At 47.7% G+C, this 13,529-nt stretch overlaps 1 protein-coding gene across 1 annotated transcript; it reads left to right on the top strand.

The window, feature by feature from the left end:
- The first annotated feature begins 262 nt into the window (after positions 1–262).
- wu:fk65c09 (keratin, type I cytoskeletal 9) lies at positions 263–12,869 on the top strand. Its single transcript, XM_063209550.1, has 10 exons — positions 263–317; positions 729–1,141; positions 1,739–1,821; positions 3,145–3,301; positions 4,822–4,983; positions 5,375–5,500; positions 7,891–8,034; positions 8,416–8,602; positions 9,264–11,581; positions 12,255–12,869. Exons 1-9 carry the CDS (start codon positions 263–265, stop codon positions 11,579–11,581), a joined length of 3,645 nt encoding a protein of 1,214 aa, XP_063065620.1. The 3' UTR covers positions 12,255–12,869.
- The last annotated feature ends 660 nt before the right edge of the window (positions 12,870–13,529 follow it).

Raw genomic sequence — 13,529 nt, 5'->3', positions numbered from 1 at the left:
GAGCTACTCCGGAGAGGGGAACCAATAGAGCGGCGATGGAGGTGGAGCCACAGGTGTACTCCCAGGGTACATAACACCTTGCCCCCTTCAATGTGCCGCACCCCTGCCTGCGTCCCAGGCTCCTGTAGGCGGGTATCGACTACCTCGTACAGTGCAGCAGCCTCCAGTCGCACTAAAAAAAAAGAAAGAAAACAACGGCCGCTAAGCCAGCCCTCACACTTTACGCACACCGAGGCATCGTACAGCGACACACAGCCTAGCCATGTCATTAGTGGGTCAAAGGCGCAGTTTCTCCTCCTCTTCCTTCAGTGGATTTGGTAGCGGAGCTCGCCAGAGTTACGGCTCCATCCTCAGATCAGGGGCAGGAGGAGGAGGAGGTGGAGGAGGAGCGGGCAGCATCAGTGGCGGCGGGTTCTCTTTCGGTGGAAGTGGAGGCTCTGTCCGCAGTAGCGTCGGCAGCGGGGCAAGCGGTTATGGCCTCGGCGGCGCAGGAGGTGGTGGGGCTGGGGCCGGCTACATGATGGGGTCAGGCGGTGGAGCCGGGGCAGGTTACATGATGGGGGGCGGCGGTGGATCCGGGGCCAGTTACATGATGGGAGGAGGCGGTGGATCCGGGGCCAGCTACATGATGGGAGGAGGCGGTGGAGCTGGAGCCGGCTACATGATGGGAGGAGGCGGTGGTGGAGCTGGGTCCGGTTATATGATGGGGGGCGGCAGCGGCGGATCAGGTGCCGCTTACTCAATGGGAGCCGGGGGCAGCGCAGGGAGAGCTAGTTTCGGGGTAGTCAGTGGTGGCGCAGGCCTCGGGAAGGCTGGCGGCGCTGGTGGTGCCTTCGGAATGGCCAGCGGAGGGACATTCGGTAAGGGCGGAGGAGGCGCGGGCTTCGGTATGGGTGGTGGAGGAGGAGGCGGGGGCGGCGGCTTCGGTGTTGGCTTTGGCGGCGGCGACATGATTGGGAACGAGAAGAGACACATGCAGACGCTGAACGACCGCCTGGCTACCTACTTGAACAAGGTCCGCACGCTGGAGAAGACCAACGCCGAGCTGGAGGAGAAAATACGCAGCTTCACCACCACCCAAGCCGTCATCACGCACGACCTGCAGGCCTACGACAACCAGATCACCCCCCTGCGTCAGAAGGTATGTCTAGTCCTCCACGCCATCAACACTTGTAAAACGATCACTCACTTGTTCACGAGCCTAGATAAATGAAGAGTGTGGTCATGCCCGCGTAATGCCAAACGCACGTTGGAATTACACACGGAGAACAGGGCGCTATTCCACAGAAGTTTCGCCTAGGCTATTTGTGCTGAAACTGTCTTAACAATAAATACATACACAGGCATATACATACATCCATACATAACAGACATGTCTCTCAAAGAAATCAAATGGGCATGCTTATCCAAGCGGCCAGCATTCTGAGCATGAGCTCCAAAAAATAGGCCTAGTTGTAAACTTTATTTCATTATAGCCTGCAAAGGGCAACGTTTCGATTCACCCAGATCCCATTTGTTGGAAAACGTTGTCGTTTGGTATAATGAAATGTAGTTTCTTGTATTTTTGGAGCTCATGCCCAGTGTGCGAACCACTTTACCACACTGTCTACTATACTTTTGTCTGGCACCTGGATAACTGTTTTGTGGATGTGCGCAACACCCAAACTCATGACGCCGTGTTTATCTAAGGATGCGGATCCCATCTCACCTCTGCCCCTCTCTTTATCCTCCTGCTAAGGTCATGGGTCTCTTCGTTGAGAACTCCAACGTGGCCCTCGCCATCGACAACGCCAAGCTGACCATCGACGACTTCAAAACCAAGTAAGCACACGAACCACAATCTTATTAAGCTGCGCTGTCAGCATGTTGCCGACACGCAGAGGAGCATCTTGCCACCAGGCAAGGCAGGCAGCCGCTTGGGGCCCCCAAGCCCCAAGAATGTGAATAACAGCCCACATTTTACCACAGTGGTGGCGAGTTTAGTTCAAATGCTCATTCTTTTGCATTTTCGCTTGGGGCCCCACCTGACCCTAGAATCGCCTCTGCCGACACGCTGTCTATACATGAGAAAATCAAAGACTTTTACACGCGTGTTCACGTATAGTCTAAGGCATCATTTTGCAGTTTATTTCTTGTTCTCATGTAGGTTTGCTTGAATAGACAAGGGGGCGAGCAGCAAATTGTTGGCCCTATCATGGAGAGAGAGAGAGAGAGAGAGAGAGAGAGAGAGAGAGAGAGAGAGAGAGAGAGAGAGACTGGATCAGGGATTAGTTAGTGGAGTTCAATGGGAATTCTCTATGTGGCTGTGTTCATGTGCCCTGTGTGTGTGTGAGACTGCAGGGTTTTGTGTTAGGCTGAAGATCTTTACAAAAACATCCTTATAAAATTCACATCCGACTACAAAACATCCAATACAACTAAATTACAGTCAGCTGATGTCTCTCTCTCTCTGTGTGTGTGTGTGTGTGTGTGTGTGTGTGTGTGTGTGTGTGTGTGTGTGTGTGTGTGTGTGTGTGTGTGTGTGTGTGTGTGTGTGTGTGTGTGTGTGTGTGTGTGTGTGTGTGTGTGTATTGATCTGCATTGCTTGTATTACTGTTGTACTATGCATTTCCCCAGCTGCCAGATGCCTTATCATAGATATAAACACTGTTGTGTTCATCCTTTTTGCTAGGTCTGCAGTCTTGGCATGGTATTTTGGTATTTTTCATAGATGTTACTGCCACCTACAGGATAATGCTTGCATTGCATTCTCAACGATTGATGGCAGCAAAATATTGGCTAAAAATGGTGGTTAACTGACTCGAGACATTCCTTCTAATACAAAGGTCAACGCAGTATCTTGTGTTAATATATATGATGCTTTAGGCTATTATGTAAGTCATGTAAGACCCTTTGGGTGGGTAAATGCTTCTGCTAAGTCGTGTGTGTGTGTGTGTGTGTGTGTATGTGTGTGTATGTGTATGTATCTATGCGTGTGTGTGTGTGTGTGTGTGTGTGTGTGTGTGTGTGTGTGTGTGTGTGTGTGTGTGTGTGTGTGTGTGTGTGTCTTTGTCCATGCATATGTGTGTGTGTGTGTGTGTGTGTGTCTTTGTCCATGCATGTGTGTGTGCGTCTATGCGTGCGCGTGTCTGTGCCTGTGTGCAGGTATGAGTCTGAGGTGTCTCTGCGGCAGACGATCGAGGCGGACGTGGCCAGCCTGAAGGGCCTCAAGCACGAGTACGAGGCCACCAATGCAGGCCTGCTGATGGAGCAGCAAGCCCTGGACCAGGAGAGGGGGGGCATGCAGAAGGCACACCAGGAGGTACTGTAGACACGCACGCACACACGCACGCACACACACACGCACGCACGCACGCACGCACGCAGAAGTCACACCAGGAGGTACTGTAGACACACACACACGCATGCATGCACGCACGCACACACGCACGCACACACACACACACACACACACACACACACACACACACACACACACACACACACACACACACACACACACACACACACACACACACACTCCTGTTGTGTGATGTGAATATCTTTGACCGTGTAAAAAGGGCAGCCTAATGCGAATGGGGGTTGGTCTTACTGTAAGATCAAAGGGTTGCAGGTTCGATTCCCACCCTTACCTCTCCTTACAACACCTTCATCCATGGCTGAAGTGCCCTTGAGCAAGGCACCTAACCCCACATTGCCCCAGAGACTGTAACCAATACCCTGTAAATAACTGTAAGACGCTTTGGGTAAAAGCATCAGCTAAGTTAGGGCTGCACGATTATGGAAAAAAATCATAATCACGATTATTTTGGTCAAAATCATAATCACGATTATTAATCACGATTATTGATTTTTGCAGATTTTTTTGAAAATTATAGCAAGAGGAAATATAACCAAGAATGAATTACATACGGGATGAGCAAAATAAAATGAATTGTAATAATTATTTAAAGGCAACGGCATGAAACTTAAGTGGACAGATTTCTGGCCAGAAACACCAGCCTGTCAGTATGTTCTGGCTTCAAGGACGCTCTCAAAAGTAGGTCACTATTGCTACGATTAAATCACGATTAAAATCATGAGTTCGATTTCACTATTTTATCACGATTTTGATTATTTTTCGATTAATTGTGAAGCCCTAAGCTAAGTGTACTTTACTGTACTGTAAAAATTAGACATTTGTGTAGTGTCTCATGCTGTCCACAAGAGGGAGACTCAGACTATGTGCCTCATGCCATGCATTAGTGAACCAGTAGGTTAGGAGCTCTACATTACATTGCCATACAAAGCAGTTTAGTAGTACAGTGAAATTAAGTTATTTTATTTTTACAGCACATTTAAACACATCACAGTTGACCGCAAAGTGCTTCACAGACAAGGGTTAAATTGGGACATAGCTTTATGCGACTGAGTCTCGGCTTATACTTTAAGCGCATGGCACACTGTGATGCAAGGACACCCAGCAGGTGCTGTAATGAATACCAACTAGCAGAGTTAGACACACACACACACACACACACACACACACACACACACACACACACACACACACACACACACACACACACACACACACACACACACACACACACACACACACACACACACACACACACACACACACACACACACACACACACTTTATTCTTTCCCAACACCACCAATTGACTTGCATTGGCTTTCCCCCAAAAAAGGGCGTAACGCACATGGAACATTTCCCACCGTGCATGGGTTTAGCAAGCGGGGCGGCTGTGGTGTGGCCTTGACCTTCTTGCCCTCTTGACCTCTTGACCTTTGACCTATGTGCCTGACTGTGTGCAGGACATCATGATGATGCGCTCCAAGATGGCGGGCACGGTGCAGGTGGACGTGAAGGCTCGGGAGGGCATCGACCTGGCCCAGGCGTTGGGGGAGATCCGCGCCGAATACGAGGCCATCATGCAGAGGAACCGCCGAGACCTGGAGGGATGGTACACCAAGCAGGTACACTGACACACACATATGGATGGACACACACACACACACACACACACACAAACATGGACACGCACGCACGCACACACGCACGTCACTGACATAATGTCACTCTCTCACACCCATTTGTCATTTGCTGTTTATTGATGAGTGTGCGCACGTGTGTGTATGTGTGTGTGCGCTGTATGTATGTGTGTGTGCGCTGTATGTATGTGTGTGTGCGCTGTATGTCCCTCCTTCACCCACTAGGTGGAGATGAAGCAGCCAGAGTTTTTATTTTCTGTTCATTGATTGAGTGTGTGTGTGTGTGTGTGTGTGTGTGTGTGTGTGTGTTTGTGTGTGTGTGTGTGTGTGTGTGTGTGTGTGTGTGTGTGTGTGTGTGTGTGTTGTATGTCCCCAGGTGGAGATGAAGCAGGCGGAGTCTGCCGTGGTTACCGAGGCGACGGTCAGCACGGGCTCCGAGATGAAGACCATTCGCACCCAGAGCCTGGAGCTGCAGACCGAGCTGGACAGCCTCTTCAGAATGGTCAGTGTGTGTGTGTGTGTGTGTGTGTGTGTGTGTGTGTGTGTGTGTGTGTGTGTGAGAGAGAGAGAGAGAGAGAGAGAGAGAGAGAGAGAGTGTGTGTGTGTGTGTGTGTGTGTGTGTGTGTGTGTGTGTGTGTGTGTGTGTGTGTGTGTGTGTGTGTGTGTGTATGTGTGTGTGAGCGAGAGAGAGTGCGCGCGTGCGCGCATGCCTGCGTGCATGCGTGCGTGTGTATGCAAACCTGTACTTTGGGCATGTTATATACGCTATATTTTTGTCCATGATGTACGCACAACAACACCTTTTTTCAATTTTCAATGTGTAATGCAGGGATGTCAAACTCAGACCTAGGGCCAAATATGGGGCCGCTGGGTCATTTTATATCGCCCGCGAGATCGTTTTCAAATAGGTATGACAGATTGCCCACATACACCATAAATAGCCCATAACGTGACTTAAACATGAACATTTGGCGTGTCACAGGACTATGATTGGGCCTCTGTAACATCTGATACGCAACAGACAGGCACATTTGAGCTACCATGTATGATGGGAATGAGTGTTTGTGAAATTTGACTTTGGGTAATTGTAGTTTGGCCCACAACGTCATTCCAGATTTTAATTTTGTCCCTCGGAGCATTTGAGTTTGACACCTTTGGTCTAGCGAAAGTTTTTCTCACCACCGGTTCTCCAACTAAATCTAAGTGCATCAGTTCTACACTCCCAATCTCTTTCTTCCTTTCACACACTGTCTCTTATTCTCTCTCACTCTCTCTCTCTCTCTCTCTCTCTCTCTCACACACACACACAAATTGATTTGTGTGTGTGTGTGTAAATAGGGCTATTGTTGCTTTGAGATGTGACAGTGTAAGCGTTTATTGTTGTAGTGGCCTGTATGCGGATGTGTGTGCGCGTGGTGTTAGCTGTGGCTGTCCGTGTGGACTGTGTACAGACACCTCTTTTATCATACCCCTTCTCACTCATCATCTCTTCCTCTCTTCCGGTCCCCCCCCCCACCCCACACACACACACAAACATACCCCTACTCCACTAGCCCCTAGCCCCTAGCCCCTAGCCCCTAGTCCTGCCATTCCCCCCAGCCCCTTACGTACCTCTAAAGCTCCACAATAGCAACGCCCCGCAGAAACCTCATATCTCCAACTTTCAGGAACTAATTTATTATTCATTTAATTGTTAAAAAAAAAAATATATATATATATATATAAATCAGTACAATTGGTCTGTTTCCATGAGTATATGAGTTTTTTACAAATTATTTAAAAGCTGCTTTCAATGATGACATGCTTATTTACTTAGAAAATAGTGGTTTTTAAAAGTCATTATTTAAGATATAACAGGAAGTGGACATACAAGATTTGTACCTGTGAGTGATGAATATGTTAGGCTACATCTATGGCTCCCCAGTCACCATTCTGTCAAGCAGCCCCCACCCACCATAATAATAATATTAAAGGTACACTGTGCAGGAAATTGTCAAAAAAGGTACTGCAACTATGCTGCTCATTGAGACTGTGTTGCCTATTGCCAAATTTGATCTTTTCATGAAAGTTTACTAAGGAATAACCTAATATTTTGTAGTATGGCCCAAGTACAGGCATTTTTGCAGCTAAAAATGGCTCTGGAAATTCAAAATGGCGGACCATGGAGAAGATCCCCCTTTTCACATATGAAAAGTGCAATTTTTTCAGTCATAATTAATACTTACAATTTGATGGTGGTGTTAAGTATTCATGAAAAAGGTAACATCAGTGAATGGGTAGCATGAATTCTGGAAATAAACATCTAAAATTCTCACACAGTGTCCCTTTAAGTATGTATTTTACCATTATCATTATTGTTTTTCCATCATGTATCACCCCTCCTGCCCTGTAAAAGATTGGCCTTGAGCAGCAGTAGGTGGAAATGGAAGTACCAGTCACACACGCTGAGATTGATTTGATTGATTGATTGATTGGTTACTTGATTGATTGATTGATTGATTGATTGGTTACTTGATTGATTGATTTGATTGCTTGCTTGATTGATTGATTGCTTTTTCTTGTTATTGAAGTGTTTGCTTTATTATCTACATTTATTATACACACTCCTCCTGTAGTTTGTGGAAGTGGAAGTACCAGTCTGAGATTGATTTGACTGATGGATGGGTCGATTGATTGATTGAACGATTCATTGATTGATAGATTGATGCATTGATTGATTTTATTTATTAATGCTTTTTATTATTATCTACATTCTCCTCCTGTAGTTGGTGGAAGTGGAAGTATCAGTCTGAGATTGATTTGTCTGATGGATAGGTCGATTGATTGATTGATTGATTGATTGATTGATTTTATTAATGTTTTTTATTATTATCTATCATTCTCCCCCTGTAGAAACTGGGTCTGGAGCAGCAGCTGGTGGAGGTCCAGAACCGGTACCAGTCACGCATGGTCAGCATGAGCCAGGCGGTGGCCAGCCTGGAGGGAGAACTGGCCGCCATCAGGGCCAACGCCATGCAGCAGAGCCAGGACTACCAGGTAATATTATTATCATTATTATTATTATTATTATCATCATCATCATCATCATCATCATCATTATTATTATTATTATTATTATTATTGTTGTTATTATCGTTGTTATTATTATTGTTGTGGTTTTTGTTATTATTGTGTAATATTATTGTATATTACATAGTATTTTTCAATTATTATTATTATTATCATTATTATTATTATTATTAGTAGTAGTAGTAGTAGTAGTAATAGTAGTAGTAGTCAGGGTTGGACTGGTTGTTTGGCATACAGGGCACTCAGAATGAATGGGCTGCGCTCATGGGTCGAATAGTGAGTGGGGTGGCTGTTTGTAGACCGGCTGTGAGACTGATCCTCTGCCTGCCGTCTTTGTTTCCTCTGCAGAGGCTGCTGTGTATGAAGGAGCAGCTGGAGAAGGAGATCAGCACCTACAGGGTGCTGCTGGAAGGCACGGGCGACCTCAGCGCCGCCTCCATGAAGGCCTCCATGTCCCTCTCCTCCTCCTCCTCCTCCATGTCTGGCGGCGGAGCCGGTGGAATGGGCATGGGCATGGGCATGGGCATGTCTGGAGGTAGGATAGGATGCCCATTATTTTCCCTGCTCTTTTATAAGGGTTTGTAGTTGGGCTTTCAGTTTAACATACCGGTTCCCAAACCATACTGTGGTGCCATATCTGATCATGGATTCAAAGGAAGCCCTGTAAAAAGCCACCATTATGTCTTTGTGGATCCCAAACACCCTCAACCTTCTCAAAAAATGAAGACACTGGCTGATCCTTGAACGTAAAAACTCAACCTGCTGGCCCCATTTTAGATCAAAGTCACCTAGGTATTTGTATGTGGCTACCTGTTCCACTGCCTCCCCATTCAATGTCACCAGAGTATGACGGCCAATCGATCTTGGGTCAAAGATTGTTTCTTTTGCCCAGATAGAGAAAATCTGAGGCACCAAAGGTTACAACTTTTTATTTGGCTACAATGCCTATGCGTTTTGGTCCTCATGGCTTTCTTCAGGGCATATCGATACGCCCTGAAGAAGGTCATAAGGGCCGCAACGTGCAGGCATTGTAGCCAAAAAAAAATTGTAACCTTGAGTGCCTCAGAATTTCTCTATCTGGACCAAGTTTGACAGTCCCTAACACTGATGAGCACCAAGGGAAAAAGGTGAAGACCCAGAAGCACTCAGATTTCCCGTCTGTGTTTGATTATTTCTTTTGTTTTGGTCACATTTAGGTGCCGGTGGAGCTGGAGGCATGATGTCCTCCACAAGCTACTCCACACGCTCCTCTTCCTCCTCCTCGATGGGGGGGTCGGCTTCGGGCAGCAGGATGATGACGACAGGTGGAAGCGGCGGCATGACCGCTTCAGGGAAGAAGACCGTCACCATCACCACCACCACCACCGACGGTGGCGTGGCGGGAGGGGCAGGTGGCGCAGGTGGGGCGGCGGGGATGATGCAGATGTCCCAGGTGTCCTCCTCAGGCGGGGCGGCAGGCATCCTTAAGACTAGCCAGGTGTCGTCTTCAGGAGGGGCGGCGGGCATGATGGTGATCTCTGAGGAGAGGGGAGTAGGAGGGATGATGGTGTCTGGTGGGGCAGGAGGGGCAGCCGGGATGATGGTGTCTGGGGGCGGCGGCAGCAGCAGCAGCAGTAGCACCACCACCATCGTCCGGTCCTCCAGCACTACCGAGAGCTCCTCGGCAGGGGGCGCCGGGGGGGCGCTGGCCATGGCGGCTGGTGCTGGCGGTGCCGGCGGCGCCATGATGACGTCTGAAAGTGTCAGCATGTCGTCTGGCGGATCGATGTCCGCGGGAGGCGGGGCAGGTATGATTTCAGGCGGTGGGGCGGCAATGATGTCAGGCGGTGGCATGTCATCGTCCATGTCATCAGAAAGCGTCACCATCACATCGGGCGGTTCCATGTCCTCAGGTTCCATGTCTGGCGGGGGTGGTGCAGCGATGATTTCAGGCGGAGGTGCAGGTATGATGTCAGGGGGAGGTGCTATGATGTCATCAGGCGGAGGTATGATGTCATCAGAAAGTGTCACCATCACATCGGGTGGTTCCATGTCTTCAGGTTCAATGTCTGGAGGTGGGGCAGCTATGATGTCAGGAGGTGGCATGTCAGGTTCCATGTCATCAGAAAGCGTCAGCATGTCCTCTGGTGGCTCCATGTCCTCAGGCATGGTCTCAGGTGGAGGTGCAGCAATGATGTCAGGGGGTGGAGGTATGATGTCATCAGGCGGAGGCATGATGACATCAGAAAGTGTCACCATCACATCGGGTGGTTCCATGTCTTCAGGTTCCATGTCTGGAGGAGGAGGGGCAGCGATGGTTTCAGGCGGAGGTGCCATGATGTCTGGTGGCGGCATGTCATCGTCCATGTCATCAGAAAGCGTCAGCATGTCATCGGGCGGCTCTATGTCCTCAGGCATGATCTCAGGTGGTGGTGCAGGTATGATTTCAGGGGGTGGGGGTATGATGTCATCGGAAAGCGTCACCATCACATCAGGCGGTTCCATGTCTTCAGGTTCAATGTCTGGAGGAGGTGGGGCAGCAATGATTTCAGGCGGAGGTGCAGGTATGATGTCAGGGGGAGGTGCCATGATGTCATCAGGCGGTAGCATGTCATCAGAAAGCGTCAGCATGTCATCTGGTGGTTCCATGTCTTCGGGCATGATCTCAGGTGGAGGTGCAGGTATGATGTCAGGGGGAGGTGCAATGATGTCATCAGGCGGAGGCATGATGACATCAGAAAGTGTCACCATCACATCGGGTGGTTCCATGTCTTCAGGTTCCATGTCTGGAGGAGGAGGGGCAGCGATGATTTCAGGCGGTGGTGCCATGATGTCAGGAGGTGGCATGTCATCGTCCATGTCATCAGAAAGCGTCAGCATGTCATCCGGCGGCTCTATGTCCTCAGGCATGATCTCTGGGGGTGGGGGAGCAATGATGTCAGGGGGAGGTGCTATGATGTCAGGCGGTGGAGGTATGATGTCATCCGGTGGCGGTATGATGTCATCAGAAAGTGTCACCATGTCATCTGGTGGTTCCATGTCCTCTGGGATGATTTCAGGTGAAGGCGCAGGTATGATGTCAGGGGGAGGTGCAGGTATGATGTCATCAGGTGGCGGTATGATGTCATCAGGTGGAGGTTCGATGTCATCTGAAAGCTTCAGCATGTCATCTAGCTCCATGTCTTCAGGGGGTGGGGCAGCGATGATGTCAGGAGGTGGAGGTATGATCTCAGGGGGAGGAGGCATGATGTCATCAGGCGGTATGATGTCATCAGAGGGCATGAGCATGTCCGGCGGAGGCATGTCCGGCGGAGGCATGATGTCATCGGGCGGAGGTATGATGTCATCAGAGGGCATGAGCATGTCCGGCGGAGGCATGATGTCATCAGGCGGAGGCATGATGTCATCGGGCGGGGGCATGATGTCATCAGGCGGAGGCATGACGTCATCAGGCGGAGGCATGAGCATGTCCAGCAGCATGATGTCATCAAGTGGCTCCTCATCGTCCACCTCCACCAGCTTCACCACTAACTAGGTAGGTATTGAACACTTCACATTACCTTACACTATATTACATTACATTTCAACTACCTTCACTACTATGTACATACTGTAGGTGGACACAGATGTGCTCATCCTTCAACACTAAATTGGTAGGTAGTGTACGCTTCATATGACATTACATTACACCACCTTCACCACTACTTAGGTAGATACAAATGTGTAATTCACCACCAAGTTGGTAGGCGCCGCACACTACATTACATTACATTGTCGGTTCAATCTTCCTTCCTTCCTTCAATCACCTTCACTACTATGTAGGTGGGTACAATGTGTCCTCATCCTTCACCACTAAGTAGGTCCATTAGGTACGAATATCTGCCACCTCTATCGGTCAGCAGGACAGGTGGCGCTCTCGAGGCCCGAAATCCATGCAAGCGATACTACTGAGGTTCTGTACATGTGGCTACAGAAAGATTCAACAACACATGGAGGACGGAACATCCACGGATTTAAGACATTTGGGTTGACATTTGAAGACAAAATAAGACTTTTCAAGGCCCTATTTGACAAAACAAATTAATACAATCTAAGGACCAACGGCACCCAGAGAATGGAATAACGACTTGGTTTTTTTCTAGTGTTCATTCACTCTTCCCCCAACTTCCGTAATTTCTTCTTTCTAAGTAATTTCTACTTTCCACCAGGCTCCCTCAACCTGAAGCAGAGCTGTCACTATGACAACGCACCTGGATCCACCTTCCTCAAGCGACAAGCTTCTTCATCACCCTGGAACCTTGACTTCTTCTTCTGCAAAACACAGAGGAAGCAGTGGCCGATTCAGCTTGGTGCTGATGCCTACTTTTGATCCTATTTTCTCATTGCTATTAAGTGTCTTTGAAGTGCCTTGTGTGTCAAGCGTTTTCGAAACAGTGAGCTAATGTACGTAAAAATAAACATGAGTATCATTGTTACTGGCATCACAATTTACTAATGATCAGAACCTTGTCCCTGCCATCACACCCTGTAACATGCATCATCTGATACATCTCACCATGATAATACATAGGCCTACGTTTTATACAGCGCTTTTCATGACATTCAAGGTGAAGTGGTTTACATCTTGCTTCATCATGCCCTTATATTCATATTCTGAAAAGGCACAAAAGGAGACTACATCTGACCTGTGCTGCCTATGAAGTTCTATACAGTGTAGCACACACATGACTTCATATAAGATTTGCTTTATTACTGTATCCTTATTATTAATTGTTATAGCCCTTTTCACTATACCCTTGCCAAACCATTGTATATCTACAACTAAATGCCTTTTTGCTGTTCCTCAGCCAAGTTGGTATGGCTTTTTGTAGTTTTACTTTCTGTTTTTCTTTTCTTTTTTTTTTTTTACTGGTGAAGGATATGCAACGTGTTGTTTTAAAAGGCTGATTTGAAGAACCTACAAGTTAAATGGTTGTGTTTGAATGCTTTTGTCTTTTTTTTGTCTTGATTTTTCCCCTATCACCTCCAACCATACTGAGATGGAACCCAACCTGATTTGAAGTGCACAAATAAATAAATAACTCACTGACTCCCCACCATGCCTGTCTTCCAAGAGCTTCTTTATCTGTTTAACACTCTGTGCTAATAATGTAAAGGTGCTAGGTGCTAAGGTTACACGTCATTCGCACATCTATGTGGATCTTCTCCATGGTGTGTCCACCATTTTGAATTACCAGTCACACATGTAGGCTACATCTTTGGTCAGACCAGTAGATGTTAATTCTTTGCCCAGTACACAATCTTGAAAAGATCAAATTTGAGAATGGGCATCATACATTTAAAGAGTAAAGAAAAATGTTGAAAACTGGACATTGAACTGGACTCAACCACAATGACAACAAACCAAATTTTCCCAGTTTTCAGGTGTTTATTGAATAAATACAGTAGTTCAAGGGGCTTTGGATAGTTTCTGTCCTATGTAG

Source organism: Engraulis encrasicolus, chromosome 1 (genome assembly GCF_034702125.1).
Source record: "Engraulis encrasicolus isolate BLACKSEA-1 chromosome 1, IST_EnEncr_1.0, whole genome shotgun sequence".
Classification (NCBI taxonomy): domain Eukaryota; kingdom Metazoa; phylum Chordata; class Actinopteri; order Clupeiformes; family Engraulidae; genus Engraulis; species Engraulis encrasicolus.
This window is presented reverse-complemented; position numbering and strand designations above follow the sequence as displayed.